The 17,671-nt window shown below is 45.5% G+C and overlaps 1 protein-coding gene across 4 annotated transcripts in view; it reads left to right on the plus strand.

The window, feature by feature from the left end:
* Window positions 1-379: 379 nt before the first annotated feature.
* ARID1A (AT-rich interaction domain 1A) overlaps window positions 380-17,671 on the plus strand; it is a 68,570-nt gene continuing 51,278 nt past the window's right edge. For 3 of the 4 annotated variants that reach the window (XM_061148295.1, XM_061148297.1, XM_061148296.1), the window contains exon 1: window positions 380-1,574. In XM_061148295.1, the coding sequence (XP_061004278.1) occupies window positions 429-1,574 (1,146 nt within the window). In that variant the 5' untranslated portion in view covers window positions 380-428. The remainder of the gene's footprint in view (window positions 1,575-17,671) is intronic. The other variant, XM_061148298.1, reaches the window with a different exon arrangement.

Consider the following 17,671-nt stretch of genomic DNA (forward strand, 5'->3'; position numbering starts at 1 on the left):
TCCCTCCCTCCCTCCTTTCTCCGGCAGCAGAAAGCGGAGAGTCACAGCGGGGCCAGGCCCTGGGGAGCGGAGCCTCCACCGCCCCCCTCATTCCCAGGCAAGGGCTTGGGGGGGAATGAGCCGGGAGAGCCGGGTCCCGAGCTTACAGAGCCGGGAGCAGCTGAGCCGCCGGCGCCTCGGCCGCCGCCGCCGCCTCCTCCTCCTCCGCCGCCGCCGCCAGCCCGGAGCCTGAGCCGGCGGGGCGGGGGGGAGAGGAGCGAGCGAGCGAGCGAGCGCAGCGCAAAAGCCGCGGAGCCCCGCGAGGCCCGCCCGGGCGGGTGGGGAGGGAAGCCCGGGGGGACTCGGCCCCGGGGCGGGGTGGGGTGGGAGGGGGGTGAGAGAAGACGAGGACAGGGCCGGGTCTCTCCGCGGACGAGACAGCGGGGATCATGGCCGCGCAGGTCGCCCCCGCCGCCGCCAGCAGCCTGGGCAACCCGCCGCCGCCGCCCTCGGAGCTGAAGAAAGCGGAGCAGCAGCAGCAGCAGCAGCGGGAGGAGGCGGGGGGCGAGGCGGCGGCGGCGGTCGCGGCGGAGCGCGGGGAAATGAAGGCAGCCGCCGGGCAGGAAAGCGAGGGCCCCGCCGTGGGGCCGCCGCAGTCACTGGGAAAGGAGCTGCAGGACGGGGCCGAGAGCAATGGGGGTGGCGGCGGCGGCGGAGCCGGCGGGCCCGGCGCGGAGCCGGACCTGAAGAACTCGAACGGGAACGCGGGCCCTAGGCCCGCCCTGAACAATAACCTCACGGAGCCGCCCGGCGGCGGTGGCGGCGGCAGCAGCGACGGGGTGGGGGCGCCTCCTCACTCAGCCGCGGCCGCCTTGCCGCCCCCAGCCTACGGCTTCGGGCAACCCTACGGCCGGAGCCCGTCTGCCGTCGCCGCCGCCGCGGCCGCCGTCTTCCACCAACAACATGGCGGACAACAAAGCCCTGGCCTGGCAGCGCTGCAGAGCGGCGGCGGCGGCGGGGGCCTGGAGCCCTACGCGGGGCCCCAGCAGAACTCGCACGACCACGGCTTCCCCAACCACCAGTACAACTCCTACTACCCCAACCGCAGCGCCTACCCCCCGCCCCCCCAGGCCTACGCGCTGAGCTCCCCGAGAGGTGGCACTCCGGGCTCCGGCGCGGCGGCGGCGGCGGCCGCCGGCTCCAAGCCGCCTCCCTCCTCCAGCGCCTCCGCCTCCTCGTCGTCTTCGTCCTTCGCTCAGCAGCGCTTCGGGGCCATGGGGGGAGGCGGCCCCTCAGCGGCCGCAGGGGGAACCCCCCAGCCCACCGCCACCCCCACCCTCAACCAACTGCTCACGTCGCCCAGCTCGGCCCGGGGCTACCAGGGCTACCCCGGGGGCGACTACGGCGGCGGGCCCCAGGACGGGGGCGCCGGCAAGGGCCCGGCGGACATGGCCTCGCAGTGCTGGGGGGCTGCTGCTGCTGCGGCGGCGGCGGCCGCGGCCGCCTCGGGAGGGGCCCAACAAAGGAGCCACCACGCGCCCATGAGCCCTGGGAGCAGCGGCGGCGGGGGGCAGCCGCTCGCCCGGACCCCGCAGGTAACACGGCTGAGTGGGGTGGGGGGGGCTGTGGCCAGTGGGGTGGGGGCGTCCTGGGAGTGGGTGGCGGCGGCGGGGAGCGGGCCACGGCCGTGGGCTACCCCCAGTCTGGGGCCCCCACTGCTGGGGAGCTGCCATTGTCTCGCTCTTTCTCTCTTAAAATGGCTGCCTGTCTGCCTTCCTCTCTTTCCCTCCTTCAGCCTTTGTGTGGGGCTTTCCCTGAGGTGTCTGCTCCCCTCCTCCTCCTCCCCTGGTCCCTTCCAGCTCCGGGGGGTCTTCAGAGGGGTGCGGAGCCGGGTGTGCGGGAAAAGGGCCCGGCCCGGGGTGAGGGGGTGTTGGGGGCTCAGGTTAGGGGTGTAGGCAGCGCTCGGAGGTCGGGAGTTGAGTGAACAGTACTTTGCTCACCTGCCGCTCCTCTCTGCCCTCCCTACCTTCCTCTAGGCCGGTCCCCATCTGTGCTTTCAAGGAGGGGGCCCCTCGGGCTCGGGGGGACCTCGAGGGAGGGCAGGGGCCTGCTTGGGAGCAGCTAGAGGCCGGCTTCGGTTCACCCTGGGCAGCCCGGGTCGTCTCCTGTCTTAGTCTCCGTCGGCCCAGTGGCCTGGGCTTCTCCCTGGAAGTGCTGGTAAACAGCTGAGTGATTGGAGTAGTAAGTGCAGATTGCTTTGGTTTGGGATTTGAATTATGGAGGTAAAATCCTTCTGTCAAAGCCAGGAGACAGTTGGTCTTAGGTTGACATCCTATCTGTGATCTGATTGGCTCCCCATCTCCTGCTCTTGGCCATTTATAATTGCCTCTGATGTAATGGTACAACAATCCTGATGAGCTCATAAACTTTTACACTCTGCTTTTCTGCCAGTGATAACCCAAACCATCGCTGCCACTATCTGCCTTTTATTCCAGAGCTGAAATTGGCTGTGACCTTGAGGAGGGAGGTTTAAGCAGCAATACTGTATCAGCAGGAGCAGAGCCCCAGACAGGCTGCCCTTGTTACATTGTGCCCGGAACAAAAGAGGAGGCAGTGGCATTTTGCTTGTACCTTGGATTTATTTTGCTTGTTATGTTTTATGCAGCCTGAAATAGATTCTGTGTTATCCGAACAGTAGCTGAGTTTTTCTCTACAATGGGTTTGCTGTTTGTTTTGGTTTTGTGACTTTCCTGATGGTATAAATGACTTCTTTGATGGCTCTGAAGATGCGTTTTGTCTTGAGTAATTTTGACCCTGTTCGCTTTGCAGAATTGAAATTATTTTACTGAGCTTTTTATTGAGTGGCAAATGTGGGATCTTTATCAGAGGGGGTAAGAGAAAACTTTGAGAACTGGAGGCTTTCTGAGAATTTCACATTTAAGTGTTCTAAGGAAGGCTGGCGACATTCTTTGTTTACATGTTGAATCTTGTTAACACTTTCTTTTGTTAATTAAACTTTGGGAGAGCAGCTCAATTTAAAGGGAAGGACATCTTTCATGATCTTGAGAGGGACTGTTTCTTAAAGGCTTGGTTTGGTGAAATTTATCATTTATTCCTGGAATTAAAAAAAAACCAGTTTTCTCTTTTGTCATCATTTTACAGCTTTGAAATACAGGTCAGTTTTTTTTTTCTCTGCATTTTAAGTTCCATTTATTTCTGTCTTCCAAGATAATAAAAATATGACCTGCAATGATACTTAAGATTTGCTTAGAAATTACAACTTTTAGGTATGTTTCTGTGCATTCTGCTTTATTTTGCTCTTCTTCTTTCATCATGTTCTGTCTTCAATGCTTTGGTCAGGAATATTGGGTATTCTATGGAGTCATCTTATCTTTTCAAAGCAAAGGAAAAAGGCTCGATCCTTTTTCATGTCTGCCCCTCTCTCAGCAGTACCCAGTTATACCTTTGTCCTGTGAGATCTTGTTCACATTTTTTCACTTAAGTGGCATAATTTTATATATATATATATATATATATATATATTCCCTCCCCATCCTAGAACTGCTTTTCCACTGTTACTTGGAGCTGGGATTTTTAAAAGTAGTTGTATCAGATAGCAGGTTTAGAGGTCTGTGCCTTGACTCCATGTCTTCCATGATGTCCTATATCTGGGCAAGAAATAGGGGAATTTTAAATTGGATTCCTAGTGTTTGGAGGATAAATTTTGTTTTAGAACATCCTCTTGTCTCTGGATCATTCTATAGTTTATATCTCTTTCCCCTCATTCTTCGTTTATTTGTGGTGGAGGGGGGAAAGAGGGCTGACAAATTTGCCTTTCTTAAACCATTGGAGGAAAAATTTGGGGTAAGTCAAGGCTCATTTAAAAACAAAAATCACCTTGAATTCTTTAAGTTTGGGGATATTCAGGCAATTTTTTTTTTTAATGTTTATTGTATAGCATTTTCTGCTTTTCAGTCATTAAACAAATATTTGAGCATTCTCTATGTACTTGGTACTATGTTCTATGATGGGTAAAAGGTGGGAAAGTAGATACAGTCCTTGTTTAGAAGCTTGTCTATGCTGCCTTTGGGCAAATTTTCTGACTCCCTTTTAACATTACCAGGCTTAGCACTTCACACAACATAGATTCCTGTTGGATTTCAGTTCATTTGCCTATTCCCCTGAGACCCACAGCCATGGGCTGGAGAGCATTCACTCTTAGGAGAGACGGTGCAACTTCCAGTTTTGTAGATTGCTTCAGATATGTCATCTAGATGAAGGTTGTAGGTGGATAGATTTCGTACTGAATTCCTTTTTGCTACTTAAGGATAAATTTCTTGTCAGACCATGATGGCCTGTTCTTAACATTCTTAATTAATAAGATATTGCTCTGTTCTTTTCTTTCCCTCAGTCTTGAATTAACAGTGTTTTGTAGATACTTGATTAACACATCTAAGATAGTAATGCTCTCCTTTGACTCTGCCTTTATGAAAGAAAGATTAGATAAGTGTGTATATTGTGGCTATGTCTTTTTTACAGGATCTGGAAAGATCCCAGCAAACCAACTTTTCCTTTATGCCCTTCCATAAGTAAAATTGTATCTCAAAGAGTTGTATCCTGCTAGTAATGAAATACTTTTCAGTCACCTATGTGACTGAACATCACTTAAAGCTTTTTACTTGGGATGCTTTTAGCTATAGTACCTTGAGAGTAGTACCAGCTCATCAAAGTAAAAAAAAATCCAATAGAATATGTAGTCCAGGATCAAAGTGAATTTGATTGTGGAAGCTTGGCTGTTAGTTCCTGCTATGGAAATATCAAATGATACTTCCGACTCCTGGGAAACAAACACAGGAATCCTAGGCTTATTATGGGAATGCCTACTGGCAGAAATTCTGGGCTGGCTGAAACACAGGACTCTTGGAGCTCTCTCAAGTAGGAGGGATCAGGGTAACCACATTGAGACAGCACTTAGTTGTAGGGGCTTCATGTGTCTCTGCTCTCCACGAGAGAACTGGGGGTGATGAAGTGGGATTGATGGTGAGAGAAGAGAGAAAGCTGTCAGGACCAAGGCTGGCTTCTTTGTATTGGGCCCTGTGGGGACTTTTTAAGGTTCCTTCCTTTGTGTGTGACACAGAGTTACCATGACAAGTGGCACCTGCTGTAACAAGATGTCCTGGATTGCATTAAACATTCATATGTTAGATTAACTCCTGTAGGGTGTGATGTCTCTAGCAGGCCTTTTACAAAGTTAGTGAACCTTTTTTGAAATGTGGGAATCAGCTAACAAAGTAATGGTCAGGGGCTTTTCCCATCCCCGTCCCTCAAAAAGTTGTATTGATTGGCTACAAATCCCAAAATTCTAGAAGGATCTGAAGCATGCAAATATGGTATTCAGAATAAATTGGCACTGAACAGTTCTTTTCTGCCAGTGAGCTGGAGTGATACCTCGATTTCTGATATGGAGTCCTAAATTCCCTTTGCTTTTTATCTCTTGAGTTTTTCCCTGGTTAGATTGGTCATTATCATTACCGTTGTACATCGAATTGCGTGTGGTGCAGTAGTGAGGGGTCATGAGCAGAGGACTCGGGAAGAGGAGCTTTGGCTCCATATGCAGCTCTGGGTTAAGCTGTGTGACTTTGGGCAGGGCATTTGCCTTCTCTGTTTCATTTTCTCTCCCTCCGGACTGCATGACCTTCCTCTCTGATGCTACGGATCTGTCTGTGCTTCCATACCTGGCTTGTTAGGAGGGCAGCCTCTTCCTGTACCTTTTTTGATAGGGATCTGGAGACCATCTTTCTTCCCCTGGGCTCATGGAACTCGAGGCTGTTTTCTCTTCAGGATTTACAGAATCAAGCTCTAAATAGTTGGGTACCACTGTGTCTGTGGCCCTTCAAAGAAAAGGCCCTGTCAGACTCCTTTGCTTTGAGACTGTTAATCTGTTTGTTATTAGTCATTCTACCTGGCTTGTGGTATTAAAACACTAAGTAGTAATTGAAAAAATTAGGCAGACTTCATTAAAGCAAGACTTGAAAAATAGTTCTTTCAGAATCTCCATGAGAGGATTTTAGAGGTAGATTAGGGAAGGGGTGAGGAGTGGATATTCATAAATTGAATGTTAACACCGTTTCTTTTCCGGGGCAGGGTAGGAAGGTGGGGAGAGGTAGCATTAAGCTCTCCAGCTTCTTTGGGTGTGTGGGCAGGTCTAGGTCTGGTTTGGGCGGTTGGTTGTAATCTGAGTGCCTGAACTTGCCCCGTAAGTTTTGCTGAGAGAGGAGTAAAGGTTCCTGAGACAGGAACAGGAAAAGCTGAAGTGTTTCAGGGTCAGCTTCGTAGGTGTATTGCTTTCTCTCATACCCCTGGTTTTGTTGTTGTTGTTAAACTATGTGGTATGGTTTGCAATTGGTCCTGCATATGCTGTTCTTTCAGGTGTTCTCCAGTGCCCCTGAATTTCCAGTCTTTCTCTTCTTGGTTTAGTGGTTAAAAAGTGTAATTTAGGCATCTTAGAGGGGTGCTAGAAGGAAGCTTACCTTTATGAATGAGGGAAAGGTGTTTGAGAATTCTCTGCTTGACACAGCAGCTTCTTCTCTCTGAAGGAACCAAATGTTTCAGAGCTTTGTGTAAATACTTGCTGAGCTGTCAATATGTACCCAGGAGGTTTCTGTAGTAAGATGTAAACGGCTCTATAGAATGTTTGACAGGCAAATTAATAAACAGTTTTCAAGCAAAGATAATGCTAGTTTCTTTTCACGTGGTGGAATAAAATAACATTGAAGAAAAAGACCTGGGGATAGGGAAGAGAGAGTGATGTGGGGGGTGGGGGTGGAGGTGAGGGCAGGGAGCGTGGAGATAAGAGATCATCTAGAAGAATTTGAAGTGAAAAGATGATGCCATGGAAGAGAAGCCTTCCTTGTCCTGGCTCCGTGCTAAGTTCAGGACACGTGGAACCCTGTTTAAAATCGATTGCAGTTTCAGAGTGAAAATAAACAGAAGTTTGGAAAGAAGGACCTAAGTTTCAGTCAGTGAATTAAGTGTGCTTCTAACGCTTTGTTTATGAGACTGTGAGTTTTAAATTTAAAGCCTTATTCTTTCAGAAAGGTTTTGTAGTTTGGTGAGATGTTTTTAGGGTTGGGTTTGCGTTTTTAGAATACTATAAAGAGAAAAAAAGATACTACAATTTCAGTGTTGTCTGTCCCAAGCCTCTGTTGTGCTTTGGCTCTCAGGATTATAAGCCCACTCCAAGGGCTGGTTTTATTTATGTAGTTTTTACTGGACTCCTGTGCATCGCTTATTTATATATGAAAATTAATACCCAAGGTTTCAGTACAGTGTTTGGGGACTCACCAAATCCTGCCTGAAGGGTTATGTGGGTAGATTCAGTTTTTGTTTTTAAAATTGCCGTTTTAGGATTAAACACGTTTCTGGGTTCTTTTAGTGAAACATCCTTTTTATGGAGGAGGAAGTATTTTAGAATTGTTTGAACTGTCTTCTGATCGTACTCTCCCTTGGTGGTCTTGTGAGATGACTGGATTTACTTTCTCAAAGTCCCTTTTCAAACATAATCCACTAACTCTTGACACCAGTTTTCTTCGCAAGAACTGTTTTTTAGACCAGATTCCTGGAAGTGCCTTTTTGACTCAGCATAGTATCGATAGTGGGGAGTATGAATGTAATTATGGCTCTGACCATAATTTTTAGTTAGGTTCAGCTCACTTACCAAAGACTATCAGCTTGTTTTAAAACAAGATACAAAAACTTGGGTTGACACTGACATTGGTTATCCAGGCCTTTCCCAGTATGGTGGTAGGGAGGGTATTAGAACTTCAGGTTTGTTGCTGAGAGCCGGATTTCTAGCTCAGGGAGGTCTGGAGTTTCAGATGAGAGTGGGAAGTAGCTCTGTGTGAACATACCTACTAGATACTAGGGAGGGACTTGAGAGATAGAGGTAATATCTGCTTCAGAGGAATTTAGTTTTCTTGGGAAGCATGCTTATGTGCACACATTTGGAAAACTTGCAGAGCCAGGTTTTATAAATGGACGTGGACCAAGCTAAGTGTATGTATGGCCTGAAGGGATCTGGGAATAAGGAGCGGTCAGATTTGGGCAGGGTAAACCTGGGACAACTTTTCAGAGGCAGTGATTTGTGAAGTTAAATGTCCAAAAGGGAAAGTTACTAATTTGCTTTTTCATAGTGCTACTCTGGGTTTCACGGGCTTTGCAGAATCCAAATTACACATCCATCCCCAGACCTGTAGTTGTCTCATTCTGGTGACTTTGGGAATTTGGACTGTAACCAATTCCATGAAAGAGAGTGGTTTCAGGGTCTTAGTGGTTCCTGTGGTTACGTGGGGCCTTTAGTACAACCTGCCAAGTTCTTGGCCAGTTCAGGGCCTCTTTTGTAGTAATTTTGGGTTTGGAAGGTTGTGTCACCTTCAGAGTTGTGTGCCCTGGACACTTCAGTGTCAGTGGTTCAACTTTGGTTAGAGAGCCTGAGTTTTTTCTTTTTTGGCAGAGTTAACTGACCTTTCTTAAAACAGAAGCCCTGAGGTACCTGTCCGGATCTTAGACTGCTGCTGTTTCTGAAGATTTGGGAGCCATGATCAAGCTGAGTTGTTTGGATCAGACCTTATATTGCGGGATGTTGGGCATATGCAGTTTGCCCATCTGTTCACAGAAATGGCCTTTAATATTGTTTTTGACTAGACTGACTGTGGCCAAGAAGCTCCTAAATGCTGCACACACATGCTTATTCCTTATAGGAGCCTCTTTAATGTAGTGATTTTGGTTTCTCTTTACCTGCTGGTCCATGTGTGATTGGATCACAAGCAGTTTTGGGCACTTCTCAAAGGGCTCTAAGTGATGCTTAACAGATAAAGGTGCTTGGAGGGTCCAGTGCCCTCCACCTAGAGGAGGAGGGTGGGTTACGCTGTTCCCGTGTAAAGGTGTATGGAGTTTTGAATACAGATTCTAGTTTGGAAATATCTCTCGCACCACCTTTTCCGGGCCATTCTGGCATTTTGCAAAAGTGAGTTTCCAGCCACTCGGAAGTGGGCACAGTGGTTCAGCAGCAAGTTTATAGGGGCTGAGATGAACTCCTCAGTCAATCTAGGTTTTAGAAGAATCCAAGTTTGGGTGAATGTTGACTTAACTGTCATGAGTATTCTTCCCTGAACTCACTCTTCTCCCTGTTTAAGTGGATGCCATTAGTTTTTATTGAATTTGAAGGGACACCTGAGTGAACTTTTGTTTATTTTTGTTAGTCATTTGTGCATACTAGAAGATGGTCTTGGGACAGGTTGAATCTTTATTTCCCAGTGGCGTCTGCATTTTCTAAGGGTGGACTGCAGTGGGAAGAAGTCTGATGCCAAGAATGCATTCCAACATGCAGCCGAGTAGGAAATTTGATCCCTGAAATGTTGACTTAGTGTTGGTTATGGTACATGTTAGAAATCACTCAGTAATCCGGGACAGGTTTCTGTCGCCCTCCAGGAAGTGAATGTTGATATGAAATACTAAGGGGCTTTTGGGCGCTGGGCTATGTGCTCTTCAGGCCCAGAGTTGCTGCTTGGATATGAAGAGGAAATGTGCCATGTGCTTTTTTTCCCCCTTTTTTGCATTTGGGCTTCCTTATGGCTTCATAGCTTCTGGGTTCCCAAGTCTGCAGTGTTAGATATTAGACTTCCTCTTCCCTTGGCACTGGCGCATTCATGATTTTTTTGTGGCTCATCACCAGCAGCCAAGAATTTTGTATGCGTTTCCCTCTTAAACTTGTTAGCTTTCAGCTTGCTTGTTTATAGACATCTCTGTTAAAAGGAACTCCCCCTTCGAGATCTAGCACCAGCATGACAGCAGCAGGGGAGATCAGGGACTGGTGTGATACCAGTCATTTGAAAACCCATTTGCTGTGTGCTGAGTGTTTTTTATTTTGCCTCCTGTTTTCCTTGAGGTCACAACTTGCATGAGTGCATCTGGATCCAGCTGTTTATTCTCAACTGACTGGTGCCTGGTGTACTTTGGCTTTAAGAAGAGTGTGAGTTCAGCCACGTGGTAGAGGATTAAAGGCTACAGCGTGCTGGGTGCTTCCTTTTAGAGGAAACAGATATGTCTTTGGGCTCTTCTTGCCCAGTGATTTCCCCTGTCTCTTGGGTAGACCTTATTACTGCTTTCTGCTGTTCTTAAAGAAGTCATCTGAGCAGAAATGCTGGAAATAGGTTCCTGTTTGTTACTACATCTTCTCTGGTGAGTACAGATGGCATTCTCTCTTGCATTTTGGACAGGATTCTGTTCTGGCCACAAACTGATGGAGTTTCATTAGCATTAGCCTGCCTTTTGTTTCTAGACTTCTAACTTTTTTATTTGTTTAGGAATCTGGGCTGCCAAAGATATTATAAAAGATTTGGGGATCAGTTCTATAGGTAATGTATCCACAACTTTGTCCTGGGCCAGGGATAGGCCAGGGACCTCACTGAGGTCCCTGTTTTCAACTGATGGCATGTTAGAGGTGACCATTAATGACAATTACTGTGTATTTGAGTACTTACTATGTGCCAAGAGCTATGCTTGTGTCTCTCCATGAATTTCTGCATTTAATCTTCAAAACCCTGAGAGGCGGGTTCTAGTGTTAACTCCTCCCACTTTACAGGCAAGAAAGTAGAGTAAGAATGAGAAATTTGCCCTAGGGCAAAAAAACTAGTAAAAGGTAGATTTGAATCTAGGTTTGTCTGATTCTCCAGAGCTATCTAACATTATAAAATACTAAGTTTGCTTATCCAAAATAAATTATTCAAGCACTGGAGCTTGTTGGAACATTATTTTTGCAATAGTCTAGAACTCTTAAATGGGGTGAAAGACTGAAAAGCCTTTAGTTACAGTTGACATTATGCCAAGATTTCTGTCCCATCCATCTCTTCCATTTAGATTTTTATTTAGGTTTCTGATGAATGGCTGTATGATACCAGTGGTAAGAATTGGCAGCATTTGGTCCTGAGGCCCTGTTCTCTTTGACAGTGGGGGTGGAGGTAGGATTCAGACTCAAAGATAGAACCCTTCACTTTGATCTAAGTGAACAAAACTTGCATTATGAACATATTTGCCGAGTGATTTTACTTTCTAGAAGTTGGAGCACTCACTGGAGAGATGAAGATTTTTGTCTTAATTTTCCACTTCAAGAGAGTGAACGCACAAAGGTTAAGTGCCTCACACAGTTTCATGTTAGAGTCAGTTCTGAAATTGAGGTTTAAAGTTACCTTAGGCTGTGTGACTACGCAAGTCACTTAACTTCTCTGAATCTGTATCCTCAACTGTGTAAGGAGGAAAACTACCTACCTTGCAACTGTAGTCAATGTTAAATAACATATGAAAGTGTTATTTTTTATCAACTGAAATTCAAACCCAACTCCTAGTTGGTAGAGGCCTCTGCTTGAGAAAGGGGTAGAATTGAGTGCTTAAACACAGCATTAGTCTTTGCTGAATTCAAAGCTGTCCCGTAGTATTTAGCTACATCTGAGTTGTATTAATGCTAAAACAACAAAACCCCAACAGATTTTGTTAAGCATCTGCTCTAGTTTGAGAGGTGCATTAGTGCAGTGGTTCTCAGTGTCATCCCTAACCATTCGTCATCACCCAGCACTACCTGGGTCCTGTTTAGAAGTGCAAAGACTCATCCAGATCTGCTGAATCTGAAGCTGTGGCAGTGTGTTTCAATAAGACCTTCAGGCCACTGCAGTGCACACTCAAGCTTGAGAACTACTGGATTTATGCTCATCTAGGCTACAGAGTATATCTGAATTACCTGAGGGGCTTCTTCCAAATTGTACCAAAGGCTAAAATGTTTCAGATGTAACTGCCCTCACATTATGTTCAAAGTATGTTATTGGTTAGAGAAAAGTTTAAAAGTGCTTGGAGTTGGGGGAGAAGAAAGGAAATACTTCTTTTTAAAGAAAATACTTTTGATATACATAGTATATTTTCTACTAGGCAATAATGACAAACTCTGTTTATAGGACCTGGAGACTCCTTGCCTTCCATTTCTTTCTCTTCTAACTCTTTGGTGGCATAGCATGAGGATAATCTGAACCTGTGGTCTGGTTGTTTGATGAAGGTGGAAAAGCTCATTTTAGGATGGTGACCTATGGTGGTCTCCAAGTATGACCAGTTAAGGAAATTGCCTGAAAACTGATTCTTAAAATGCTACTCAGAGGCTAGTATGGGAGCCTTAATTAAATGCTGTGATATCCTTTCAGCTTGTTGATGGCCAGCTGATCTGAGAATCTGGTGGTCTCTGAGTAGATCGTTCTTAATAACGTCCCTCTGTCTCTCATCCCCGCCCCATTGCCCCAGTAGCCATCTTGCGTTTTGTTGTTTTTCCTTTCCTTGTGTCACTTGTTGTGAAGTCCTAGTAAATAAACCCTCTAAGAAGACTCCTGACAAGTTACCCCGTCTCTGAAGTGGATGAGGTCTCTTTGAGTAATGGACACTTGAGCCAAGACCTGTCCCTTGTTGTATGTCTTAAGGATTGTGGTTGGCACAGAAATGGAGGTGACAGAAATGGTCAGACAATAAACATTAATAATGGAAAGACCAAAAAAAAAAAAATAATAATGGAAAGACCAAGTGGAGAACCAGTGTTCTAGTTCATGTGGGCTTTCTGAAAATCCTATGTGGTTTCTGAATCCTTCCCATTAAAAATAAGTTTCCTGTACCAGACCGCTTGTCCCTCCTGCCTGAGTAGGGAAACTGTGATCGCTGTGACCCGGCTGCGATGAAGGCAGAGGCTTCCAGGAGGCAGTATGTTGGCAGTTTGATCTGTGAGTTGATATTTGTATGGACAGATGAATACTCTGGTAGGGAGTCATGTGCTCTGTGTGTGTTTCTGTGTTCTAGATTCACTATGTCATCCCTCTGCCATTTAGCTTTATTTTCTCTCTGTTCTTGCTTTTTCATTCTCTCCTTTGGTGTCTAACTCTGTTAGTAGAATGCAGAGCACATGGAGACATCAGTAACTTTAACACATCAGAGCTGGTAAAACATCTTAAAAGAACTGGAGAGGCAATTTATACCACTTTCAGGTCAACATCGTTTCAGTGAAGATTCCTGGTATCTGCTCACCTCTGTTGGAATGGCCTGGCTAACTAGAGGCAGGACGTGCCTTTGTCTAATTAAGTAATAAACCAGAGTTCCCTAGGTGATCTCTGCCTCTTCTCCTTTCCCACTTTATTTCCTTTGGTCTGGAGATTGTTTCTCAGCCCTCCTTAGTCTGTTTTGGGGGTTCTGTTGGTCTAGAACAGATTTGTAGCATTCTTGTTTTTCTTTCTAGTCTGTGATTTCAGTCTTCTGCTTTCCCAGTGCAGCTTTGAATTGGCTTCTTTAAAACCCCTACATAAAACCTCAAGTGACCAATATGTGGTCTCATTATGGTATTTTGGGTTAAAATAAAATGAGATTGAGATAGCTGTGTTCACCCACCCAGACACATTTACCAAAAGGAAATTCGGTGTGCCTTGAATAAGACAGTCTCAAAAGAGTCTGTGAGCCAAAACAGACTAGGGGGTGGGGGTACGGATAAATATTAGCTAGATTTCCATAGCTTAGCATGCCAAATATCCATCCCAATTTGATTATACTGGCCAGAGATAGCAAGAAAGACAGCTGGTATCTTTGGTCTGTTCTCATGTATTTCTGGTATAAATGATGATGAAGCAAGGCTTTTCTGTACACATTTGTGTGGACAGTGGTGTAGAGGAGGTTGGTACCCAGGTACATTTGGAGCTCAGAAGAGAGAGAATTGGAGAATCTATAGGAAGGACTCTATGGCTTTTCATTTGGGGAACTAATGACCTTTTTTAAAAAGTCTGATTTGGAAGCATCTCAGAGGATGAGATGGCTGGATAGCATCACTGATGCAATGGACATGAACTTGGGCAAACTTTGGGAGATGGTGAGGGACAGGGACAGGGACTGGCGTGCTGCAGTCCATGGGGTTGCAAAGTGTCGGACACGACTGGGCGACTAAACAACAGCATAATCTTAGTAATGTTGGCTGTTCCTTCAGCCATTCTTTAACTAGTTTTATTGTATCTGTTATAGCCCCAGTGGACTTAGGGGGACCAAGGGAAAGGCTGGCATTTTTGGAGAGTGGTCCAAGGCAGCCCTGGGAATTAATGAAATAGTGATATGGCTGCCTTTTCTCAGTATCTTTATCAAAAATATAGTACTTGTTTGGATTGATGACAGTCAAAGCATGATGACAAACAGAATCCCCTACTGCATGTAAGTCACATTCCTACAGCTAAGTGATGTATCACAGATACCTTTTTTAGTAAAGGAAAAACTGGCAGAATGTAGAACTGTGCACTCGGAGAAGCTTGGGATCTCTTTATATGACCCATGCCAGATCAGTCCAGCTTTGGAGATAAAAAGGAATGGGAGCCAGGGAGAGGGGAAGAGAGCTTTTTAAAAGAGAAAGCAAGGAGGCCTTAAAGTTTCTTGGTTAAGAGCAGTTTTTGCCTTTTTTCTTTGTTTTTGAGCAGTTACCCACGGAGCAGTTTAATGCATGGAAGAAAGAGTAGTATTTTAGAAACCAGGTTAAAAGAACTTGGTGTGATTTAGAAGTGTTGTCCTTACTGAAAAGTTGATAGTTACTCTCCTGGGTAAGGTTATGTGACCCTTGTTTGTCCAGGTATCCCTTAAGTGTACCGGATCAATTCATGATGAATGACAAATAGGTAGGGAAGAAAATATCTTAAAAAATTTCCCCTCTTGTTTGGGCTTGTGGTCCATCCACACTAAGGTCCTTTCCTGAGTAGAAGCACCAAGGGATGGCTTGCAGGAGGAAATACATTTTTTCTGATGTCAACCCATAACACTTAGTGCGGGTAGCAAGATCTGTACATTAAGTTTTTAATTATTAAGCATGTACTAGGGATACAGTACACCAATCTGTCTTCCTTGTATATCATCAAGATTTCTTAGGCTTTGATCATGCTTCATTTCTCAAGAATTTTCAGGATAAGAACTTTTTTTTTAGCTCATTTAATGGTCCAGTCCTGTTACTGAAATATTGTCTAATTTAAAGCATTCGATAGTTGGGACTTGCCAGTGTAAGAAGTCTTGTGGCAAAACTTTTTTTGAAAAACCTGTATCTACCTGCCATTCGGCAGTTGCTTACAGTAATGCAGCAAATATTTAATGAGCTTCTACAGTGTATCAGGCACCAGGATTCTAATGCCACGGAGTACTTTCTAGTAGGAAAAGATGTATATATATAAATAACCACAAATAACTATATAATTGTGATTAACACACTGGGAAAGTACCACCTTCAATAAATTATCTTCCAGCTATTTCATAAAGTAAATATTTAATTTATTATTATCTTGGCTAGTGGGTGACTTTGTACTTGGGATGGGTACCAGTCAGTTCTGATTCCCTTTCCCTCCACTGCTCCCGAGTCAAGTGTTACAGGAAATTCTCCATCTCAGATTCAGCTTGTAATGGGCTAGAGTCCATTGTTTCTGAGAGGCTCTTCTTTGTGTGGCGATACATTGCAGGACATTTGGCATCCTGCTCCCCAGGTAACAAATGCCAGTAACACTACAGAACCGCTGTGATAACCAAAAAGGCCACTTTTCATACATTTGTTTCCAAACACTTCTCAGGGGCTCGTATTGTCCTGGTTGAAAACTGCTGGACTTTACTGTCAGGATTCTTGGAAGGAGCTATTGAGCAAATTCCTTGGGAAGAACACACTGAAAGTAGGCGGAGCTTGGGAACTGGACTGGCCAACCCTCTGGTGTCCGGCTTGTGTGCTTCTGTTTTTTAAGTAGGTATTTTGAAACCGCTTTCAGCTCCATTCTGCTTTTTCTCCTGTTGAAGGTGTAGAGAGGGAAGTAATTTGTTAACTTCTAGTTGACCACTTTGGGTTTCTGGTCTTGAGTGTGTGGGACCGGACCTTAACTATTCTGGTTTCTAAGCTTTATTGCTAGAAATTTGGGATTTGTGTAGGATGACAATAGCTAATTTTAAGTTCTGGAGGATAGAGCAATCATTTAAACACAGACACATGCTTTGTATTCTATCTTGTAGCTTATACTAGTCTCAGTTATAGACATTAAACAAGATAAATAAGTAAACTTTAGCATATAGTATGCTTAGTGATATGTGCTCAGGAGCAAAGTTAATCAGGGGTCAGCTGCGAGAAGTGTGCTGGATTGAAATTTTAAATAGATGCATCAGGGGAGGTCAGTTTGAAGTGATATTTTACATGAGAGAGCTCACGTAATACCTGGAAGGAGAAAGAGTATTCCAAGTGGAGAGATCAGTGAGTACAAAGACTGAGGCTGGAGCATGTCCAGCTGGTTTAAAGAACAGTGTCTTGTGTTGTTTTGTTTTAATGTATTAACTTATTTCATTCAACCCTGAGGGTGCTACCACTGTCATCTCTATTCTGTTGACGTAGAAACTGAAGGACAGAGAAGTTGGAGGCAGAGCTCTTAGGACTGACCATGTTTAGCCAAAGCATTTCCTCTCGACATGAACGCTGGTAGGAATTGCCAGGACCTACAGAGTCCCACCTTCTCTTTCACAGTCTCCTTTCTTTTCCTTTTAAAGTGGGTAAGTGTGTTTTACATACAGGTGTCTTATGTTCCTTCCCAGAGCTTATGTTCTACTCTAGGGTATAGACAGCGAACAGGATAAATAAATAAAGCTTATAGTAATTATTAGTAATAGGTGCTTAGGTGGACAAGACAGTCAGGGATTGAGTATAAGAATTTGGGGAAATCTTCGCTTTGAGAGTGCTGCTTACTTGGGAATCTGAGTTCCATTCCTGGTTTTGCTCTATTGGCCGGGCACTGCCCTCTTCAGACCATTGTTTGGTTAAGGAAACCAAACGTGCATCTGAGTGCATCTGAGTTCTCGAGTCGCTCTGTGCTGGAGGTGGGAGGAGATTTGGAGGGAGGCCATGGAGCCCAAATGCTCCCAGACTGGACCTGAGAATCGCCTGAGGAGATTCCTGGCCCTATCCCAGAGCTGCTGATTCAGAATCTGGAGGGCAGGATTCTAGTATGTAGCTGAGGAGGTTAAGGTACAACCCGGTTAGTACCTGCCCCTGTGTCCCCAGTTGGTCAGAGAGCTGGGATGGAAACCCAGTCGTTCTCTCAGTCTGGTGTACTCTTTTCACCATTTCACTCTTGATTAGTTACTGTCTTGGGGCCTTGTGCGCCTACATGCTCAGTCGCGTCTGACTCTTTGTGACCCTATGGATTGTAGCCCACCAGGCTCTTCTGTCCATGGGATTTTCCAGGCGAGGACACTGGAATGGGTTGCCATTTCCTCCTCCCAGGGATCTTCCCAACCCAACCCAGGGATCAGACTCGTAACTCCTGTGTCTCTTGCATTGGAGGTGGATTCTTTACCACTGAGCCATCGGGGAAGTCTTGTCTTGAGGCCTCACTGTTTTATATATTTTATCCCTATGTTTTAATAGTACCTTTCTCAAGAAGATGGGTGTCTTTCATAGAGGTTTTTGTAATTCATTGGAAATTGGGAGAACTTGGTTTGGTAAGTTTGGTCTTTCAAAAAAGTGATCATCATTTTTGGAAGACCACTTTCTCTGTGAAAGGTGGCTAATGAAAGTGCTCTGAATGAGAAGAACTTTATCATTTGTTGGGGAATTTATTACTTTGATGCTCTA

Source organism: Dama dama, chromosome 8, assembly GCF_033118175.1.
Source record: "Dama dama isolate Ldn47 chromosome 8, ASM3311817v1, whole genome shotgun sequence".
NCBI lineage: Eukaryota > Metazoa > Chordata > Mammalia > Artiodactyla > Cervidae > Dama > Dama dama.